The 23,094-nt window shown below is 44.6% G+C and overlaps 1 protein-coding gene across 1 annotated transcript; it reads left to right on the top strand.

Moving 5' to 3' along the window:
* Positions 1–633: 633 nt before the first annotated feature.
* On the top strand, positions 634–22,787 carry TRIB2 (tribbles pseudokinase 2). Its single transcript, XM_064508453.1, has 4 exons — positions 634–742; positions 1,633–2,069; positions 6,164–6,456; positions 20,433–22,787. Exons 2-4 carry the CDS (start codon positions 1,800–1,802, stop codon positions 20,899–20,901), a joined length of 1,032 nt encoding a protein of 343 aa, XP_064364523.1. The 5' UTR covers positions 634–742; positions 1,633–1,799; the 3' UTR covers positions 20,902–22,787.
* Positions 22,788–23,094: the final 307 nt, after the last annotated feature.

Here is a 23,094-nt window from a genome sequence, read left to right as displayed (position 1 = left end):
ACCCCAGCGGTGCTGGGACAGGCAGACCTCACTGACGGCTCTCTCTGTGCAGGGCAAAAGCGACTATCCTTTTCTCCCCCCGCCCCAGCACCGTTTAAGGCTCGGGACGGCTGCAGGCAGGCCCGGAGCCGGGAGCACTCCTCCCACCTGGCTGCACCGGGAAGCAGCCGCTTCTGCTCCGGTAAAGACGCGGAGACCCACGTTGCCCGGAAAAACTGATTTCTTCACTGCGGGGGGAGAGGCACCCTCCTTGATCTCCCATGTCGGCACACGTAATGCACCCACATCCGTGCCCGGGCAGGGGGCCGGAGTCTTGTTTGAGGAGTTTTTATTTTTTGTTTTAATCGAGCTCTATTAAACAGAACTAATTAATCACCACCCCCAGCGGCCAGGCTCCCCCCCGCCGCCAGCCCCCCAGCGGCTGCCGGCGCTCCGGCGAGGGGGCAGCGCCCCGCCGGTGCCCGAGCTCCCGCCTCGCCCGCCCGAGCCCGGCGCTGCGCGCTCCGCCGCGGCCGCCTCACCTTGTTTACCCCGAGCGCGGCGGCGGCGGCGGCGGCGGCGGCGGCGGGGGGGCGGGGCGCGCGGCCGGGGCGGGCCGGGGCGGGGCGCGGCGGCGGCGGCGGCGGCGGGGCCGGGCCGGGCGGCGGCGGCGGGGCAGTCAGCCTGCGCGCTGGGCACGGTGCGGGCGTGCGGCGGCCGGCACTGGGCAGGCAGGCACGGAGGCAGCCAGCGTCCCCGCCACGTAAGTAGCTATTAATACCTGGTGGGGGAGACGATGCCTCGCTGAAGGGGAGCGGCGCGGCCATCCCTTTCCTCCCCCCTCGTCCTGCCCCCGAGGGGGAAAAATTCTGCTCCCTGCGATTTTTTTTTTCTTTTTAAGCGATTGCAGTTTATTCCCCCATCCGCTGCCTTTCGCTTCTCGCACCTCGAGATCTTGCAGTAAGAAACCACCCCCCCCCCCGCAGTATTTGTTTTCTCTTCTTTGTGTGTGAACTACATTAAAACGCCGCGAAGGAAACAAAAAGACCCCAAACAAAAATCCCGCTGTGCAATAGCAAGGCGAAAGCATTGATCTTTCCTTGTCCTCGGTTGCACTTTTTGTTTGACTGAGGCGGCCGCGACGACCACGACGATTTCCCTCCGCCTGTGCGGGTCGGTGCGCCCGCGCATTTGCATTTCGGCATTATTTTTGCGCGCGCGCGCGGCTGCTGCCGCTGCGCCCCGGGGGCCTCGCGGCGAGCGCGCGGCGGCGGCGGCGTGTGCTCTTTTGTCGGCGCTGCCGCTGCCCGCTCCAAGTTAAATGCTGCCTCGTTGTTCCGCGGGGCATTTTCGGGCAGCCCTCGCTCGCAGCGGCAAGGCTCCCGCGCCATCTACAGCCCGGCCGCGGCAGCGCCGCGCTGCCTCGCCGTAGCAGAGGGAGAGAAAGGACGATCCGCCTGCGCGCAGCGCGTTACCTAACCTTTTGTTTTCGCTCGCCTTGCGCGCCCCGCGGGAGCGGCGGGCGCCCAGCCCCGGCCGCGCCGCCCCGCTCCGAGCCCCGCTCCGCTCCGCGCCGCCCCTGCGCGCCCGGCCGCCGCTCCGGCCCCGCGGAGACAAAAGGCGCCGGGGCTGACGCTCTCTCCCTGTGCCCAGGACGCGGCGCTGAGGCTGGTCCGGCGCCGCCGCCGCTCGCCGTTCCGCTGCTGCGCTCCCGCCCGCGCCGCCCGCCGCAGCCACACAAAGAGCCGCAGCTGGACGGCCGGGGACTGCTCTGACCCCAGGGGTTTGGCGCGGCGTTTCGGTTGGTCTTCTGCATACTCATGAACATACAAAGGTCAACCCCTATCACGATAGCACGATATGGGAGACCTCGGAATAAAACCCAGGATTTTGAAGAGCTCTCGTCCATACGGTCCATCGAGCCAAGCCAGAGTTTTAGCCCGAATCTAGGCTCCCCGAGCCCGCCGGAGACTCCGAACTTGTCGCATTGCGTTTCTTGCATCGGGAAATACTTATTGTTGGAGCCTCTCGAGGGAGACCACGTTTTCCGAGCTGTACATCTGCACAGTGGCGAGGAGCTGGTTTGCAAGGTAAAACGTCTCCTCGCTCTTATTATCTCGTCCTAGCGTGCCGTAGCCTATTGATTTCCTGTGTCTTACAGGAGGGCCGAGCACGGCCGTGCAGTTCAATTATTAAACAGTTTAATTTCTTCCTCGCTGCCTTTTGCTTTTGAAGGCGCATCCTGTAACTTTTCCCTCTCTCCAGACAATGGCCACGTTAAAGCGGTGGCCTGGAGCCAGTTCTGCCTCTCACCCCGGGGATATTGTTCTGGAAAGAGCCCTCCTTTAAGCGGGTCTTACCGTGAGTTCAGATCCCGAGGAAACCTCATCTTCCCCACTCTCACTTCTCAAAATGGAGTAGGGAATCCCCAGCTAATTTTAAGGTGCTGGGACCCGCTGCCTTCCTCTATTGTCATGCCCCTCGGTCTTTGTGAGTTGGGGTGAGGAAGGGGTTGGTGGAGAAGGGGGAGGCTGCCATCAGCTTTGTCTGCAAAGTGATTTAAAAAAATGCACAGAGAATTAAGCAGCCTGGGCTCCCTCACCGTGGAGGTTGTTTGCAAACAGCATCCTCCCCCATTGCACAATTGAGCAAGACTAGAACCTGCACACCTACGTTTTTCAGAAGAGCAGACAAAATAGCTATCCCACTCTTTGTAGCCTGCCTGCTTTTTGCTGCCTCCTCCCCATTTGCTCCTACTATTCAAAGGTGAGCTGTGGGAAAAAGAAACCCACACGTGTGTCCCTCTGTCGAGGGATGTTTTTCTCTTTTTGGGCTGAGGGAATATTTTCCTTTGTTCCTAAATTTCAATTCACATTGTCTGTAGTGAGCTAGACTTATGCCCAGCAAACCGAAGCAGTACCCAGTAGTAGTTTTTATAACTAGGTAGCAGATTGCAACCTTGTAACACATGCTTCAGCGTTTGTATTGTTCTCAGAAAATGGAATGGTGCCATTTAGCTGTCTTGGGCAAATTTCTGGTGTTGGACTTACTGTCTGTAACCTGAAAAGCAGACATATTATAATATTCACATTCCAGGGATTAAGGATAGTATTGCTGACTATTTCATACTTCTGTACTTAATTCATAAGAAGTTATGGACTAGTGTGTAGCTGGGGAAGTTAAAACTAATTCCTCTCGTTTGCTCTTCATAAGGATTTGAGTTCAGAGGGCAATTTAAATATACTTTCTGATTGAGTTATAAAACCTGATGTTAAGGCAGCCTAGGACTTTGTGTGATTATTTAGGGGGGGAAAAAAAGGGCCCCTGCCTTTGCAAAGGACTGATATTGCATGCTGAGGTGAATGCTTTGTTACTGAACTGAAACAGAACATGAGAATTTCTAGAATGAAAGCCCTGCTCATTGCAGTAGTACAGTGCTGCACTCTAGGACATTGGCATCTTTTCATGAAGCAAACAGATCCCACAAAGCTGCTGCTCTGCGTGAAATTATAGGTAAACTTGCATAGCAAGTAGAAACTTAGGGGCTGTGCTCCTCTTTGTTTCCCCTTTGATTTGCAGGATTAGGGTACTGTTTTGATAACAGTATAAGCAGCGTAAGTGCAGCTCACAAAGAGTGGACTTTTATTTTTTTCCTCCCTTTAAGCTGTGTGTTTTTAAACTGATCCTGATGTTTGAGTTATATCAGTTTTTCCATACGCATGAGGCACTGCTTCTAGCTGAGCTTCAAAAATACAATCTTAGCTTGAATTGCTAGTTCATGAACACGCAGTTGTCAGTCCTAAACTCATCTTAATTTAATGCATGCTTTAAAACGCCTGCAGTATCATGACTACTATTTGTCAAGTAGCCTTTGGGCTAAGAGACCTGCTATCTGGTATCTTATTGAAGATGCTGTTAGAGATTGCTTGCACAAACATTGGTTTGGGTAACAGACACATGCTGACGATTCCCAAGATTCATTTGGCTGCACCCACTGCATCTACAGATGCCGTTATTTGCTTCAAGGCTCTGTGGTATCCAAACAATGGTAACATCTCACTTCCAATTCCTAGCAAGAACTAAATCAAACTGCAGCTTATTGGACATTTGCTGAATTGAGGCCAGAGACCTTAAATACTGGGACACAAAGAAACCCTTTTTAAAAGGTATTTGAGACTGTAGCAATATGATAGTACTTCCTATCTCCCCCCTTTTTAACCTAGTTACTGATACATATCATACCTACTTAACACAGTCTGAAAAGCACAGAATGTAACTAATTTATAGCAGGATAATCTAGTTAAAATTCTGGAAAGGTTGTTTTTTTTTTTTTGGATGAGGGTTTGAGCTATGTGAATGTTCCTTCTTAAATTGTATTTTATAGCAGCCACTTTGTCGAAGAGCCATTCACTTACAATGCAGCAGTTACGAGTTTTCAGATCCAAACGTCAATGAATTTTCTTCTGGAATGAATGACACGCTAGGGATTGCAGCAAAACCCCCTCCCCAGCCCGGCTCTGCTTCTGTGGTTCACCATGTCACCAGAATGCCTCAGTGCTAATCTGCCCCTTGCAAAATGTGTTGGATCTGCTTGGCAGTCTGCCTTTAAGGTTGTTTTTGCCAGTGCTGGAGTATAGCAGCACAGGTAGGGTGTGGGGTGGAAAGAGGTGTGAAAGAGGTGGAAGGGACAGGGGGAAATTGGATGCCGCAATTTCTTGGTTTTTGGATCCTTTTCTGGGGAAGGAGCTTGTTAGGATTGTGCTCTGAAGCATTAAATGACTCATGTTTTGGAGCTTAATGTAAATTTTGATTGAACCATGTCATGCACTTTCAGTTTTGAAAGCTTTTTAAAGCTTCAGAGAAAGCAAGGAAGATTGCTTCTTGGAGAGGATACAAATACCCAGTACTAGAATACAAATACTAGAATAGAAAATGTTTTTCTTTTTTTTCTTTCTTTCTTTCTTTTTTTTTTTTTTAAAAAAAGATTGCAGTTTAAACCATCTGGTTTAAGATCTATACCAGTTCTTCATTTTTATGTCAATTGTTTACTAGAATGAGGCATGGCTACCTTAAATCCTTTTTACTGAAGCAACAATACACCCAAGAGTATGTTACATATTAATAGAATTTTTATGCTGGTGGAAATGCTAATCTCTTGCTTTGTAGTACATCTGGAGCAGGTATAATTAAAGTAAAAATCACTCCTATCAATACTTTGCTTATATTCCCTTTCAGCACACTGACTTCTGTTATTCTCAATGAAGTCTTTCTTCTTCGAATGTGGGCATTTCTCAATTGACTCAAATACAGATTCATTCGTCATCACTAGATTATAGTAACTTTTTATATTTGGGTTTCCCAGCAGCCTTTTTAATTCTTACAGCTCATTCATAAGATCAGTGATAACATACTTGCTATTAAAGGGACACTTGGCTTTTAATGGAGCACTCGATTGAAATGCCGAGCATTCGGCGTGGTTTTGTGCCGGCCTTTGAAGGCTGCTAGCCGGCGCTCCGGCAGGCAGGGCCACTGCCCCGCTTGTCCTTCTGAGCGCATAAACAGCCATTGTAGACCCAGGCTTTGAAAGTGAAACCGGCTGCACTGTCTGTCAGACATGAGAAAAATGCAGGAAGTAAATATGAATGGTGACAGAAGGCATTTTAAACCTGAAAGTACTTTAAGTTTTAATGAGTTAATAACAGAGAGAGAGAGAGAGATTTGTGGGTCAGGGTGGGTTTTATTTGACCGCTTCTCTCAGTAGAAAGCTGCTGGCCCTATTCTTTGTGCGTTTCTTTGGATTTCCTTAAAATGGAAGATAAACAAGTTTCCTTCTGAGGACTGCTCCCTGCTTCTGTGTGTCACCGGTCTCTTGGTCTTATTCAGATTACATTCTAAACTTGCTCAGCTATTAGCTGCTGAAAATACAAGTTAGTAAAGTATTAGCTACAAGTTTTGAAGACCAGCCTTCCCTGCCTGGGCTATGCATGTCTTCTGTGTGGGGTTGTATAGTCTGTTTGGTCTTGTCTTTAGTGCTGTGAGCTTTTGACATCCTGTTTGCATCAGCACAGCTTCAGGGACAGCATAAGGCGTGCTTACAGATGATTCTGCTAACAGAATTAGGCTTATCATAGCATGGGTGTCCCTCGTGTCGCTAACCTTGCCTTTACTGTCATTGTTCCTGCAGGTGTTTGATATTGGCTGCTACCAGGAGTTATTAGCACCATGTTTTTGTCTGCCTGCGCATAAAAATATCAACCAAATTACTGAAATAATTCTTGGGGAGACAAAAGCATATGTGTTCTTTGAAAGGAGCTATGGGGACATGCATTCGTTTGTTCGTACCTGCAAGAAGCTCAAAGAGGAGGAGGCAGCCAAACTCTTCTATCAAATAGCTTCTGCTGTTGCACACTGCCATGATGGTGGACTGGTACTGCGAGATCTCAAGCTGCGAAAGTTTATTTTCAAGGATGAAGAAAGGTAAGAGTGTCCCTTACTTTACAGGTGGGGGTATCAGATTTATGGTTATGGTACACCGTGTCCTTCTCTGTCGCCATATGGCTCTCAGTGAGTTTGCGGTACCCGAGGCTTTTCACTTTCCTTACCTGCCTCTACACCTGGATCATGGGATGGATGTGCTGTTTTATCTTCTGGCTGAGGCTTTGGGATAAAGTAAAGAGCACGGTTTGCATCTATGCCTGGGCTCTGCATCTTCGCACAGAGGAGCACCTCGTTCCTAATGAGGCTGCCTCTCTTGGAGGAGAGACCACTTCTGCAGAGGTTTCTGGTGTAAGAGCTCTGTTAACATAAATACAGCTGATGTTTAAAGGAGGAGGGAGTTGGAAGGGTCTGGAGGTTGCTTCTACATGTGTTACGTGGCCAATAATCATAATAAGGCCAGAAACTGCACTGCTGTGTAGATAGCCTGTTTTTAGTATCAAAGCTGTTGTGGTACTTGGGGAACTACCTTCCCTCTCCCGCCCCCCATTTCCTCCTCAGACACGTACCTCTTTCAGTCATTGGTGGTAAATGATTTGGGGAGGACAGGGAAAGGAGTAACACTGGATGCTCTATGTAAGCAGTTGAGGTGCTGTCCCTGATGCTGAGCCATAACTGTACTGTTGAAGCTATGGAAACTTCACATCTCTTTCCTTGTGGTTGCCAGTTGTCATTAATTATATTACACCATGTATTTGCTTGCAACTTCCACGTACCGCACTGGAGTAATGAACACTGCCAGAGTAATGTCAGGCTTCCGCAGAGGGATTAAATTGGAAGATGACCTTCAGAAAACAACCGAAATTGGGACATAGCCTACCTTTTTGCTTCTTCATGGCTTGGTAGAGGATGGGGAGCTGTTTTTTCCCTTTTAGTTCAATCCTATAAATTGTCTGAAAGCTTGTTTAAACTGCTACAGGGTGAAATTGATGTTCTGGAGAGCTTCGTTTAAAAATAACCAATGCATTTTAATTCCATTTTGGGGCTGTTTGGGGAGGCACATCACTTGTCTAGAGGCTCAGTAAGTCCATGAGAATACAATAATTGTATTTGTATCCCTGAGAATAGAAAAAACTAATATGCAATTCAGTCATTAAAGAGACATTTCTGACCTTACAATAAAAATAACAGCCATCTAGCCAGTTCGAAATGTTGTCTGTTTAAATTTTGTTCAAAGTTCAATTTTGCAAAATGAACTTCTTCTTTCAATCTCTTTTCAAACTGTAAAATAAGAGACAATCTTTTCTCTTCTTGATTCAGTTCAGACAATTCTCTACAAGGCAAATAGCTATTCCCTATTTTTCTACCACAGTCCCAATACATATGACTGTTTTTTCCTCCTCTTCAAATAAAAAAGCCAAAAATGAAACTAGTTAAATGTCCATTCAGAAAGAAATGAAAAGCAGAAATATGTAAACTGAACTTTTGCAACTTTTACTCAGAGTTTAATAATTAAACACCGTTATAGCACCTTTGGTGTGGATGACGAGGAAACTTGTACAAAATAGTTGAGGGAGGGATTGGTTTCTATTGTGGCTGATATCATCCTAATTACTACATGTCAAAATGCATTTTTTTCATGGGGATATATATAAACTTTGGTGGTTTTACATGAAGGGCAGGACTGGAAAAAGCACTAGGGTTCACCCTACCTTTGTGCTCTAAGTGAAGTCAGTGCAAGTTTAGAGCCCTGTAATGAGAAGAGATGTAGGTCCACACGGGATACTTTTGAGCTCCCGCCCTGGTGTGTACCGAGAGCTGAGTGCATCACAAGGCCAAAAGCCTTTAGCCACCCAAGAAGAGCGGTAGGTACCATAATAGCACTGTTTACTTTTATGGATGTTTTTAACATTAACAGTAGTCTGCAAAATCACACAGTTACTCACTTTTGAACAGCGTTTCTAATTATAAAATACTACACCTTAAAGGTCAAATATGATTCGCTGGTTATTTTTAAGATAGTTATAATGTGGTTTTCTTCTGGAGGTAACACTGATCTGTAAGTAGGAAGGTATTGTAATCACTTCTCTGATAAGTAAATGGCGATGCACTTGAGGTGAACCAGCGCGCGATGGAAATAGAAGAACCAAGCAGCGACTGTCTCTCTTTCGCCTGCTCTGTTCATCGGCCTGTAATCAGTCATCATTTTCAATCTGCTGCTGCACTGATGCTGCAAACCCTTCCCGGTGCGTCCGGGTTCACGGAGGTGTTTGTGTGTTGCTGCGTGCCCCTCTGAGCTCGCCATGCCGCGTGTGCTGGCGGCACCCGCCTGCTGAGCGAGCCACGCTTCCGAAACCGGCAGTCTGCGCCAGCGCCTGTGATCTGGATCTTGCAAGCTGTACTGCTCTTTGATACCTGTAATGAACCAAGGAGGAAGAAAAGAGGTGAAAATGGTGCTTTGAGAAATGTGTGTGAACTCTGCTGTTTGTCTCCTGTTCTTCAGTGGAGCTTTTTCCCAGGAGTTCTTCTCCTAACTGTTTCTTCAAGTCTGTTTTTTTGTTGTTTGTTTTTTTGGTTTTTTGTTCTGGGCTTTTTTTTTTTTTCTTTTTTTTCTTTTTTTTTTTGCAGTTCACCTTTAGTACGTACCACTTTGAAACGTTCTCTTTTTGAAGACTACCCCAGTTTTATCTTGCTATCAGAAAAGACTGGAAATCTAGCATGTAGGCAACACATAATGGAAAACACTTTTTTTTCCTTCAATTTGTGTGCCCTTAGCTGAGACCTGCATCACTGACTGCAGGAGCCAGAGAGAATATGAAAGATATATGAAAGCATTTCCATTTTTTTTTTTTTTTTAAATAAAGCATATCTCAGTCCATATTCCTTCCTTTGACCCTAATAATATCCTGGTAGCCTGTTACGAAGTCATGGCTCCTGGAATTTTATAGACAGGTACATACACTATGGAAGCTCTTTTTTACCTTGTTGCTGCTATCTAAACTACAGCTGGAATTTATAAAAATTCAGGATCTTGACTTAGCAGTGTCATGAGTGCTTTTTGCTCCTGCTAATGTCACTGCTAAGAATGCATGCTATTTTAAATGTGGCAAATTGCAATGCCTTCATCTGTAATGACCCAGGAAGTGCGAAGGTGATTAAAAAATAATGTTGGAGGCTGGTGGTGCTGGGCACTTTGTAGGGGTCCTAATCTTACTAACGACATTCCCTTGATACGCTAAATCAAAGCTAGACTGTGTTGGTGTGTTATATCTTACTATTGCATCTATGTAAACACCTCAGTGCTTAAAATGAAATCAGCCCCCAATCTAAAATTCCACAGTGTGGAAACAAACACACACAAAAATCCATCTGTGCTTTAAGATACTTTGGCTTCCCTTAATCCTGAACTGCAGAAATGTTGAAGATACTGTAAACTGCATTCCATGGAATAGATGTGCGCTGTTGCCAGGCGCCTTAGGTTTTTAATGGTTTTCCTTTCCTTTTGTTTTATATAAAAGTTGGATAGTTGCGTTTTCAAGGGTTTTTTTGGGTGGCTTTTTTCCATTCACGAATCACAGGTGAAATAGCCAGTACTTTAGTAGTGAAATTTCAAAGTTAGGCTTCTTAAACCTGCACCTGATCGTGATGAAGCAGAATTTCTAAGATGTTAAAGCATGGCAGGAAATGTCTTGTGAGACTGAGTTATCAAGCAGCACCACCAGTAAATGAGGGCAGTGACTTTCAGACTACTGAGAATATGGAAAACAACACTTACCATGCTGGGTCTCACCAGACTGTTTAAGGGATCTATAAGATTCTTGAATATTTAAAGAATGGGTCCTTAAACTTCTAAATAAAATGGAATCCAAAACATTGGAGATAGCTAGGATAAAACACTAGCTTTTGCATGTTTTCTATATCAGTGCACATCACTTTTTCTTGGCCTGGATTTTAAGCCAGGTCAAAACACTAGCTTTTGCATGTTTTCTATATCAGTGCACATCACTTTTTCTTGGCCTGGATTTTAAGCCAGGTCAATGTTGTTTGTGTTTGTGGGGCTCTTCATTTTGATTATTTTTACTGTGTTCATGTCATATGGTATTTACAGTTTTCCTTGTACAGTATGTCCTCATAATAGGCCCTTGGGCAGAGCAACTGTGCCCTTCTCCTAGCTGGTGTCCCATAATGATGTTGCAGAATGGGCAGGGCTTTTTGGGTTGTACTAAAAATAGCACTGCACAGTGTTACTAATAAAGCAATTCATCAGTCTGATATATAGCAGATGCTTTGAGGAAGAGCCACCTCCAAGATCTCCGAATTAAATCAAGCATTTCTGTGTTGCTTGTTCCAGTGGCTTTCTTTAATACAAGCACATGTCTGCTGTCAGGAAATTATTAATTTCTTTAGTGCATTTTTAAGCCTTTAATTATATTAAAATATTAGCTGTTGTAGTATTTGGAGCTTAAAGACCTTGTACATTCATCATACTTGTTGAAGGGAAAATTAAAATAATTTTATCTTAGATATTGTAATTCTCCCTTATTCTTTGAGTAAATATGAGAAATAGTAGGCAGGTGGGAGTCAATAAAATTAAATATAATTTGACACTTTTTGCTCTGCGCCAGGGAAATGCAGCCAGTGCAATCCACTGATTTAGAAAACCTGTTTAGCATGACATATTTATTTGACGTTCTTCGAATGTTTGGGTTTTTTTAGTTTTCTTCCTGTAGAATTTCTCAGCTTTGAGTGGATGATGCTTTAAAATGACCTAGTTATGTTGTTTGGAATCCTGGTGATGCAAACCTGATCCCACAAAAAACACACAATACATGCACCAACCTGTTTCCAAATAGACATTTCCTCTTTTAGTTAGTAGTAGGTTTTCTCCCTTATGCATTTGTAAAATTGTATGAGTCAGCTGACTTTTCCCATGGTGTTAGAACTTTCTGCTTTACTTAAGATTCAGTAGAGAACAGATAGATGAATTAATGCTTTCCCTATTCCCCAAATCCTAGAAAGAGAGTCCTAAAAGTGAAAGGAAGTTAAATAAAACAGGACTGCTCTTAATGTACCAAAAGATGAACAAAGCCAGTCATTTGATTTGTCATTCCCTGTGACCCTGAATGGGGAGGAAAGATGCCACAGCATCAGATAGCATAACTTTATTATTTTGTATCTTACTAGAATATGAGGAGGAAGGCGAGTTTCTTTCCAGGCAGCAAACCTCTGATGTCAAACTTCAGATACAAAATGAAACAGTTACACAACTGTTTTCCGCAGAAAGGTTCATGCTCCCTTTTTGCCTTCATGTGGTTTGGTTGCTAAGTCTGCTTTTTGATCACAGCGTTCCAGGGAGTAATGCACTTTGTTTGTTACGGATGTAGTCCTCTTCCCAGTGGAGCCCGGGAGGCTAGCTGCAGATGTCGAGCATCACGCCATCCCTGTGAAGTGCTTAAATCCCCTCCCGAGGGCGTATGTAGTCATGGAGGTTAAGTGCTGTGCCTAAGGTCATAAAAGAAAGCAAAAGCTGGGGGAAGAGGTTGGTGGGTGGTGAGCTGGCCCCAGGAGCTCCAAAGGGACCTGGAGTCAGGTGTAGGTCCTTCAGGAAGACCAGAAGTGGAAAGAGCCTTTGCCCTAGTGCTGTTTGAGGGTATCTGGAGTTTCCAACAGGTTCTGCCCGTGGACCCTGCTGTCTTTTGACCTTTGGCTCATAGTTTGAGGCTTCACAATGAGCTGCTGTTGCTGCAGGTTGTTTCCGCAGATAGCATCCTGCTGGCCTCTCTGGGCCAGGCAATCACCCGCTGGCCTCCCTTGCAGTGTGCAGAAGTGGTTTGCGTAGGCAAACGCCCGAATGAATGCTGCTCTTCTGACGACTGCTCAGCACTTTGTTTGAATTGGAGCTGGTCACGTTCTTACAGTTGCCAGCTTTCTGGCAGGCTCTTTTTGTGGTGGTTGTCACATTTTTCTCTCCCTGTGGATTGCGTATTCACTTTCTGGGCTCTTGTATGACTTTTGGAAAGGGGCCTCTGAATGCTGTGAGTTGTGTGTTGGCCAGGTGTGATTGGCACGTTCAGATGCCTGTCACGAGATGCCAGTCATGGATTTGATCCCTGAGAAGATGGGTAGTCTGCAGTCTCTGGAAGTAGATGTCTTGCAAGACACCTTGCGTTAGGAGTTCAGCAACTGGTCATTTTGAAGACTTAAAAATGTCCTTCTGTAGAGTTGGTGCAAAAATATTCCATGTTTATTTTTGAGCTGAGACTGAGGAAGTCTGCTTAATTCTGAGCTGGGGGACCAGGAGGAGGGAAAGCAAACCCAGCTAGAGTGAGTAGCGGCTGCAATGGATTGTCAGGGTGAACTTCTCTCTCTCACACACCTTTTCTTTTAATTGTCCTCATTATCACACTGTGAGATTACTTCAGGCTTGAGAGGAAAAGGAAAGAAGGAGAGTTTGTAAACAGGAGCCAACCTGGGGCATAGTTAGTCTTAAGCACCTGCTTTTTTAGTAGATGTTTATTGCTTGGAGACAGGTTATAGGCATCTAAGCCAAAGGTTTCTAAACTGGGTTGTGAAATAAGGGGCCTCCTTTATCTTAGAGGTGCCGAGCACCCACTGCAGGCTGCTTGCTTAGCAGTCGTACCCAGCACCAGACTTGGAAAATGTAGGGCTTTGGGATTTTTTTTCCTGCTATATGCAGTTATGTTAACAAAATGAAATTTTAGCCTCCTTTCCTTGTGGAGCTTTACCATGCATCATATGAAAAGGTCTAGAGAGCATGGTGAACACAGGCTATAGCTGATGGTAGAACCTTTTAAAACTGTGACTTTTAATGTGATCTAGAAAGATAAAAGTGAGGTGAAGTAGTGTCTGCGAGCCTGATGCTTATCAAATAATGGACTTCTCACAGTATTGTAACCGAGATCCTCAGTGAAAGGGTCTTTGCGGGATTTGACAGTCCTCGTCCTCCCCCCACACCACACGCACACCCATTTTTTGGAACATGCTGTGTCCTTAAGCAATAAAGGCATGGAGGAAATTAAGTACGTGGCATGCAGGATGGGCTGTTCCCGGCAATCCTGTTCAAATGTTGTAAGGCTGAGGTCTTTGGGGTCCCAGCCCTACCGGAGGTGGATGAAGTATATTTTTTTCTTGGTGCGTTTTTTAGTGGAAGTCCACAGAAAAGTGCCAACTCAAAGCAAGTTAAGTTAAGCTCCTGGGTCATGCCAGGAGGAGGAGGCAGGGGGAGGCATGAGGGCACTGGCAGGATCCCTTCTGAGGAAGGGTGGGGAGATATAATTTTTACAGGCTTCCTCATTCCACGGAAGTAACAGTGAGGGAATCTTCCTTTAGGAGCAAGGTTCATCCTGTGAACCTTTGCTGCCTGAAAGTCCCAGTTGCCTTTTGAAACATATCCTTGAGCCCGTTTTATTATGCAAGAGGCTGTTTGTCTGGCAGCCTTTGTGCAGGTTTTTTCGCTGAAGTTGCGTAGGCTGTTGTGCAGTGAACTCCTGGGCTGTGTGCTGTTACGCACTGGAAAGGCTCTTACGGCGAAAGGTGCAGGATTTAAATTGATGGCACAACATTTTCCCTCTGATCTTCCATGCCTCCCTGCCCCTGGAGGAGATAGGGCAGTTCTGAGTTCAGGATGATCCTTTGCACCAAGCTGCAAATCATCTGTGCGGGATTTCGTTAGCAGACTTCCCCATTTTGCTGTCTCCGTGGAGGCAGCATACTTCTGCATTATTTAGGAGAGATTCCCGTAGGTAAAATAATCAATGAGCAAAAGAGGATCATCTCCAATGTTGTTCCCTTTTGGTTTTTTTCCCTTCCTCATGAGTCTGATGGCGTAATTGCGTTCGTGCTTGTCTTGCCTTTATGAGGGGTGCTAGTCACTGACCTTGATTAAATGACCTGTAAGTTATTAGCCACACAGGAGCAATCCCTGATCTCTTGAGTAGTAACAATTCCTGCTGATGGCTTGAGTGCCTCCACCTAGGGAAAGGCTGTCGCATCCTTGGTCAGCATGATGCTGAAATATGAGATAACACTGCTTGGGTGCCTTCATATTTATGTGTGGTCTAACTTTGAGGAGAATACTGTGAGGCATCGCTTCCCTTTCTTTAGAAGTTGCCATTTTATATTTGCCTGCAGTCATGTCAATAAAATGGCAATTCAGATGACAATGAAAGTTATTTTCTGGTCTCTGGAGATAAGAGGCTGCAGTATAAGATCTGTAAATCTGGATCATCCTGTTTGGACACCACCTGAGCAGCAAGTGAATAGTATGCCCATCTTGTCTGATGCAGGATGGCTCCTTCAGCTTCTCCTGGAGCAGCTGATGTGGCCCCTGCTGGAGGGAGGACACTGGATTGGGGTCACTGGTCCAGTCTGCAGTTAAAGCATTCCTAAAATGGTAGCAACAGCTCAGCTGTGGTTCAGGTGTAATTTTTTTGTACAGATGACTTTGGGAACAAACACGAAGCAATTGCTTTAATTCAAGCCTGGGCTCCTTTACTGCTGACTGTTTATTCAGAGCAGTGGAGATGTTTTGCTCTGAAACACTCAGAGCTTCAGTCAGTATTTCTGCTTTAAATGTTCCAGTTTTTCTTTCTTTCTTTCTTTTTCCTTTTTTTTCTTTTTTTTTTCCTTTTCCCTGTCTCATGGTAAGAATGAGCTTAGCGCCCTCTGAGTAATTCCACTGATTCAGGTATGGAAATTGTGTTTGCTTTTGGAGAACGAGAGTGGCGCTGGAGTGTGAAGGCAGGGTTCCTGGGGCCCTGCCTTCTGCCGTGGAAGGCAGGGCAGTAATTTGCTGGTAACCCCTAAGCCCCCGGCAGGGAGGAATAACGTGAACCACTCCGAAAAAAGTATAGGATGTGCAAGAAAGCTGTCTGCCAGAGACGGGTGCTGCTAACTCAGGAGATTGCATTGAAGAATCTTCCAGAAGACGTTTAATTGATTAGGTTTTGTTACATTACTGAAGAGCAAAGTCTGAATGCAGTCAAGTAATGAATGGCATATTGATAAGAAATTCAGAGTCGTATTGTTTTTCATGGGTATCCCTGACAGTTTCTATGGGGACAAAGACGCATTTCCCGTCTGAGTGCTGCTGCTGCCCTCTGATTGCACTTCTGTGGTTTCATTCACCAGTAATGGGAAAGCATTCATAGGCAGAATAGCTTCCCCTTTTTAAATAGCCATGATTCAGGGTTGTATTTTTTTTTTTAATGCATTAGACTAATGCAGTGTTTTATCAATGATCTGATAGATGCATAATGCTCTTTTTCCAAGTGCTTATTCAGTGTCTGCATTAAAACTTGAAATTATGTACTGTAATTACGTAAGCCTTGACAAAAGTCTTTGTTGAGCTGCAGTATGTGTACAAAGTGATTCTCATCCGGCTTTGGCAGCAGCTTACATTTGAACTTTAGGGATTAATTTTGTTGCAACCATTTGAATGGTAGAACTGAAATGCTGATGCTTTTGGAAAACTTTTTTCTCTTGTGGAGGTCCTTCAGTTGACTGATGGGAGTTCATTTATGTAGAGAATCAGAGGTTTTTAGAAATGTGACTTTAAAAAAAAGAATGATTTTTGTTTGTCCTTTTTCTGCTTTGTGATGGGAAGCATTTCAAAGCCGACTGTGATTTCACGTTTTAGTGTTTGGTTTTGAGTCTGTCCCTTGCCTGCCAAGTGTCGAATTTAGGGTTGTTTGTTTACTCTGCAATTGGATGCACTTCCCACCCTTTGCTGCAGAGGTTCTGTATTTTCAGAAGTTACTTGCAATTTCGAAGGTCTGTTTGTTTCTGGTGGTTTTGGGTGGCTTTTTTTTTTTTTTTTTTTCCTCTCCCCTTGGCAATTAAACTTCGGTGCTTCCTGCAAGGAAGGGGGTGTAGAGATTGGTTTTCCTCCAGGGTGTCTGTGTATGTTTAGGCCTCTCTCTTTCCTGCCCCCCCTTCTCCCTCCTCCCCCCCCCCGCCCCACCCCGGCCACCAAAAACAAACAAACAACAAAAAATCCAAAGTCCTCCCAGAGGTACTGAAAACAGAGCTCTTTTAAGCAGTGTTGGAAATGCGGAGGAAAGGAAGGCCAGCCGGAGCTGGAAGCCGGGGAGGGCTGTTTCTTGCAGAGATGAGCTGTGCACAGGGAAGTAGCAGCTCTGAAGCCGGGTTGCTCCTTTCGGCTTGCCTGACAAACAGCGTAAAATAAATAAATAAAATAAAGACGAAGATACACTGAAAACAGCGTTCAAGGGGAGGATTGTAATCTGTATATAAAACTGAGGTATGTAAAGCCCTCCGTCACTTAGCAAAAGGTAGACGAGGGCGAGTCTCCACCATGCCTCGGTGCTCAGTCATGGTGCTGGGCCTGTCATCTTCCAGAGGTCAGAAGACTGCAGGGAAGAGCGAGCGAGGGCCTTCGTTCGCCAAAGCCGCCGCCGAAGAGGGCGAGCGGCTGTAGGACAGGGCCGGTCTCCTCATTCCTTCCCATCGCTGAAAACCTGCGCTGAACTGTTAGTGGCGGCAAGCGTGAGGAAAAAGCCGTAGCACGTGGGCTGTGTACCTGGCAGGTGTGCACTTAAGCGAGGGGAAGTGCATCCGCTTGGAGCGGTGCATCCGGTAACCGCACCTGCTGGGGCAGGGCCCTGCGGCACGGAGGCCCTTCCTTGCTCTGGCCTCCGACATAACGGTGGTGGTTGAGGGCTTGGGGGCTGGCGGAAGGAGGGCTGAAGGTTGTGCTTTTTTGCTTCATTTGAGATCCTTTGTTTCCTCAAACCCTGTCAATTCAGCGAGATGGAAAGCCAGGTTGAGTGGTTGCTTCGTTGGCCGCGGCTTGTGAAGGATTGGGCAGCTATGGCCAGCGGTTGTTCATCTGCTGGCTGAAACGAACCCTGCTGCAGCACGTGTGCGGGGCTGCGGCCTGCAGTGCCTGGCACGCAGATCCAGGCTGGAGTGAGGTGTTTGTATGCTGCTTCCGTTTTATTTATTTTTATATATATGTGTGTATATATATATATAAAAAATCAGGTGAGAAAGAAAAAGAGATGAGCACTGAGCATTTTTATTTCTGACAAAAGCAGACTTTGCAGTCTGTTCTTTTCAGTTTTGTACCACGTGGGTTATAGAAAATAAGAGATTTGGGCATTCAAATAATTTTCTTTGATGTAAAAGCTTCTCGGTGAACTGTTTCTCCCTTTAAATTCTGTGGCAGCTCTTGGAAATGTTTTAAAAAAAAAGAAAACAAAAATGGCTAGGGGCGTAACCAGCGTTTCCCTGTGCTGTTGACACGCTGATGGTAAGAGAGCATGTGTGGGGGTGAACTCCCTCCTGTAAGTTGTTTATAAATAGCATACTCTTCCCCATTCCCGGTGTGTGTGTTCCACTTCTGCTAGCTAGCTTGAGGGAGTCGATGCCTTCCTGTCTGGCAGTTCAGTGACTTAATGCGTGTTTGAGTAGCTGGCCTCACCAGTTTATTGCTGCACATACTTCTCTATGGAAAAACTGAGGTGGGCGATGCAAATGGAACTGCAGCTCACGTCCCTGCCTTCCCTTTCATTTCCTCCTTGCTGTTCTCGGCCCTCCTCGGTGACTTCTCAGCTTGCGCTTCTCCTTGCTCCTCTCCCGGTGCGGTGCAGGTACAAGGAGCTGCCCAAGCCTAGCATCGCGACAGGGCTCTCCCGGGTCTGCCTCTCGATTCGGACTGTGAGCTGTGGACGGAAGGAAACTGCTGTGATCTTTGTGATTGCAGCTAGTTTCTTCTTGCAGCTGGCTTCCCGTGTGAGGTATTGCTGCTGTAAAGTATTGCTTGAGTGCTAACGAGTGGTTGCCCATTGCCAGGAGAAGTGCCGTTGCACTGGCAATGAGTGATTAATCAGGAAGCAGGTGTGTTGCACAAACCCCGCCAGCATCTGCACGGGAGGAGAGAACAGTGGCCTATTTAATGGGAGAAGGAGCTGCCTGGACACACGGTGCCTGGGAGCCAGGTATTCCGAGTCCTGCGTTTATGACTTCCTGATTCGAGGCACGTTGCCAAAGGGGCTTTCACCTCTGCTAGTAAATGTCTCTAGCTGCTGAAAAGGTCCGAGTGTCGTTATGAGAGTTTATGGCACAGTTGCCTCTGGAGTACTCCATGGAGTAAAATGCTCTTCTGTTGGTTCAAAGAAGATAGCACTGAGCTGCCCTGGAACCAAGTCTGAAGCCAAAGCTGGTCCAGCTGTCTTTTGCAACTCAAGCCCAAGTAATGTTGTCTTCAGTAAACATTTAAGAAACAGGGCTCTCCTTGTCTGTTTTAATGCCTGTTAAATGATGTGCTTTAGTCAAGAGCCATGAGTTATGCTTTCTGGGTTGAAATTCAGTCCCTGTCTATGAAAGCCTGCAATATCAGAATATGGCCATGACGCAGGGCTGAGAGTGACCATGTAGTCCAGTGAGGTGGTGGGACTAGGACAGTAATACCCAAAGTTATGATCTCTGAGCTGTTTGCCTTGAAAAGAAAGTGCGCTGCTGCTAGGTCGCTATTCCATCTACATGCACTGGACAAATTCTGTTGCACTGTACTGATTCTGCTCTTAAAGCCAGCCATTCCTGGCAAATAGCCTAAGGGGTAATTGGTAATCCTTTCGGATGCGTTTAGAAGGCACAGATTTTTAAACACTAGTTACAGGTGCTTGCAGTCAGAATTAAAAGGAAAGAAAGGTTATGTTAATACAGTGCTATGATAAGGAACTTTGGCGTCTTCTTTTTCTTTTTTTTTTCTTTTCCTACGTGCTATATATAAGGGAAGAAATTCTGTTGCAGAGATGATTACTGCAGTGCAATGAGAAGTTCACAGTACTTTGCAGGCAAAAAGAGTTTGCAGTCTAGATAAGATATATCTGTCAGCACACTGCAAACCCTTTGCTAACCTCTCCATTCATTCCAACGCAGAGTTATTCTGATTCCTCTGGATAGATAAACTTGTCTTTAATCTCGCAGTTTGGTTCACCTGATCTCCTTTTGCCCAAAAGTCTGCTTAGGAAGATCTGTTAAACTTGCTTTTCCTGAACGTACTGGGATAAAGAAATAAGTTGGCTGGCCAGAGGGTTCATATAAGGTCAGAGTGACAATTTTATTCCTGTTGAACTTTGTGGAATTACAGGTGCAAATAAATGCTCACCAGTGTGAAGTTGTCAGAATAGCCTCTTCTAGTTAGGGCAAGACTTGGATTTGGGCATGAGTCCTAAACATGTACATAAAAGGGCAGGCAACAGAACAATCTTGAGGTTTTATCTCCTTTTGGAAGTCATGTCCACGTGAACTTTACCAAACACATGAAAATTCTCCATTTGAAAACTGCATTGGTAATAAAGAACTGTTTAGATTCTTTTACTGTTCAGGAGGGCCTGCACAGGCTTCCAGTAAAATGGTTATTTACCCTCTGCAGGCAAAATGCTGCCATAACTCACATAATGTGAAGTCCTGGTATTGAAAGGGGAAGGATCAGTGCCACAACTAGCCTGAAGTCTAAAGTTCCCAAGTTGTAGCGGTGGATGCTGAAGAAGGTGTTAAACAGTACCTAGCCCCCTCCAAAAAACAAACAACCGCTCCCCCCCAAAAAAACCCAACAAATCTGTTGGATATATTGTCCAAATTAGAATTCTAGAATTGGTTGAAAATTGAAAGAGAAATGAACTGAAATTTGCAGGGTTTTTTTTCCTTTTGCAGCATCAGAGGATATGGCAATTACTCTTATTTTCTTTTAAGACCTTACTACTGAGCTTACTGAACATAACTGTAATTGAAGTCTGGTAGCTGTGTGCATGGCAGTACCCATGCTTATTCCCTACATGTTCATCTTAATGTCTCTAACTGGCAATGTCAGTTATTTATAGCTTAAGTATCGTGAGTGGGAATTTAAACTGAGGTAGTTCTACTGTTGTTGAATTTTGTAGGATTTTATTATTATAATCATGTAACTGTAGTGGTCTGGAATTTGTGTTCTAATGTTCACTTACCCTGTTTGTATTTTCTTTTGCCCATAGGACTAGAGTGAAATTGGAAAGCCTAGAGGATGCTTATATTTTAAGAGGAAATGATGACTCTCTTTCTGATAAGCATGGATGCCCAGCCTATGTGAGTCCAGAGATCTTGAACACAAATGGCAGCTACTCTGGCAAAGCAGCGGACGTATGGAGTCTAGGTGTGATGCTTTATACCATGCTAGTTGGACGCTATCCTTTCCATGACATTGAGCCTAGTTCCCTCTTCAGCAAGATCCGTCGTGGGCAATTTAACATTCCAGAAACTCTATCCCCCAAGGCAAAATGCCTCATACGTAGCATACTGCGTCGGGAGCCATCAGAAAGGCTGACTTCACAGGAAATTCTGGACCATCCATGGTTTTCTACAGATTTTAATGTATCGAATTCAGGATATGGTGCTAAGGAAGTATCAGATCAGCTGGTGCCTGATGTCAACATGGAAGAAGACTTGGACCCATTCTTTAACTGAGCACAAAGACTGGTGTTCAGAAGGTACACGACCTGGAGATGGACACATGAAGGAGCCCTTCCTGACCGTGTTAAATCACATCCTGCATCAGCCTAGCTTGGTAGCAAAAGACACTTGGAGATCCTTGGATTGAGAAGGAATCTCCACAAGGAGCTAATATAACAAATGTAGCATGGGGACAGATTGGGGGGGGGGGAGGGGCGGGGGGAGCTTGCTATCAGGTTAGATTGATTTGGAGGAAAAAAGGCAGCATGGAGCAATTGTAGCTTCTCACCTTTTTGGAGCCAAGGAGACTGCACATGCCAATTCTGGTGCAGCTGTATCACTCCTGTTTCTGTTTCATTAAAAATAGTTGTAATTCACAACAAATAGAAACTTTTTTGCCTCAACTCACATCTTGGCATCGCACTGTTAGATATTTAACTTCAGCCATTATTCAGGGAAAGTAAAATTGGCTAACATTTTTTTAATCGGATGTCTAATAATTAATGGGATTAATTTAAGAAAAAATTAGGTGCACAAAGACGGACATGAAAAGTGGGTGCTAAAAACAAACAAAATTTCAGTTCATGTCTCTTGATAGCTATTTTCAACTCATTTCTTCTAAATAAACTACTTAATATTCTTGTCAGGAAATGACATTTTAATGCTTTGTTCCCTTAAGGGGAAGTAACTGTCATTTAACAAGCTGTTCTGTTTTGTGTCAAATGGTTTGTTGCAGGAAGCTATTATAACTCGAACTTCCAGATGCATTACTGCTATAATAGAAAAAGGAAGAAAATTATATAATTTTTTTTTTTTAAGATATGAGATACTGGCTTCCATATCTGCCGTGCTGCACGTATATGACTAGAGAGGGCAGAAAGCCCTTAATCATGTCTTTATCTGAGAACCGATCTCTTCTTTAACTGACTTGCCCACATGTAAATAGAGGGCTCTTTATTATTGAAGAAGAGTATTGTGGTTTTTTTTTTCTTTGAATTCCTCTCAACTTGGGAAAAGAATTGTTTGGGTTTGATTTTTGTTTATGTCCAGAATAAGAAATAAGAGGGTATTAATAAGCTGAACATTTATATTACAGATATTCCTCTTGAAACATACACAGTAATATGCACCTTTTGTATTGTCAAGACTTATTCTATTTATTGAAGAAAATGTCACAGTAGTGATGTATTAAGCCAGTACTTCAATTACGGGTTGACTTGGGATGACATGTTACATGCTGTAGTTAACACACTTCTTTTCTGTTCAGGTATTTCTGTCCCTAAATAACTTTTTATTTAGCTTTTTTTTCTAGATAGCTTTATTTGATTTAGACTGGCAAATGTTTTTATTACTGCTTTTATATTGCTGTATGATATTGAAATCTCTTGGCATAAATATTTGTGTTTCCAGTACCTCAGTTGTTCTGATATTACTGCCTGTATACGTTTTGTGAAGTGGTCATGTTTTTTGGGTAGGTACACGTGGACTCTGTAGTATGTAAATGTTACTTGAATTTGTGCTTAATTATAGTATGTGGCATGTGCGTACAGCTACTTGGCATTTGACGTATGGATGCTATTTGCCTGCCCTGCAGGAAAGTTATGGTCCCACTCTCAAGAGGATGTTTCACAGTTCTTTATCAAGAGACAAAGCTAGCTGCAGCTGACCTGCCTTGGTTCTATTTTGGTAACTAAGAATATAAAGGAGTAATGTTTTTACACTCTGAAGATGGTGCTGTGTCAAGAAGGACTTTTTTTTTTTTCCCCCTAAGTACCTTATAGGAGGAAAGATTGGTGATGTGCATGGTGGGGTTTTACTGCCTCTGGTGCTTTGTCATGTATTTGGTTTAATGTTTTTGTCCTAATCTCTTCAATAAATAAAATTGTGCATATTTAACTAAATTTCAGTTGTGAACGATGTTCTTTTGAAGGTCTGAGGTGCTGTAGGAGTTTTCTCCTTTAGGAACATTCATCTTCTGTACTCCTCACAAGCCAGACCTGTGAGCTAAGCAAGCTTAGGACTTACATTTACAAGGCCACACTGTGAGCCTTTCCATCTAAAATTTTACAATCTTCTACAAATGAAACTGGCTTTTGTTTTATTTTCTTTTGATGTGTTGCTGCCACTTGTCAAGCCTATTTTCCTTTTTAATGGAATGTATTCAAATGTAGTGGGAACTATATCTTTCTGTTGATGGCAGGCTCTTCT

Source organism: Dromaius novaehollandiae, chromosome 3 (assembly GCF_036370855.1).
Source record: "Dromaius novaehollandiae isolate bDroNov1 chromosome 3, bDroNov1.hap1, whole genome shotgun sequence".
Taxonomy (NCBI): Eukaryota; Metazoa; Chordata; class Aves; order Casuariiformes; family Dromaiidae; genus Dromaius; species Dromaius novaehollandiae.
The sequence above is the reverse complement of the archived record's forward strand: the minus strand, read 5'-3'. Positions and strand labels throughout refer to the sequence as shown.

Excerpts from the sequence above, each read along its gene's own strand:
- TRIB2 (XM_064508453.1), top strand. The coding sequence starts at position 1,800 with ATGAACATACAAAGGTCAACCCCTATCACGATAGCACGATATGGGAGA. Across the intron at positions 2,070-6,163 it reads GCGAGGAGCTGGTTTGCAAG|GTGTTTGATATTGGCTGCTA; the intron begins GTAAAACGTCTC and ends TTGTTCCTGCAG. Across the intron at positions 6,457-20,432 it reads ATTTTCAAGGATGAAGAAAG|GACTAGAGTGAAATTGGAAA; the intron begins GTAAGAGTGTCC and ends TTTTGCCCATAG.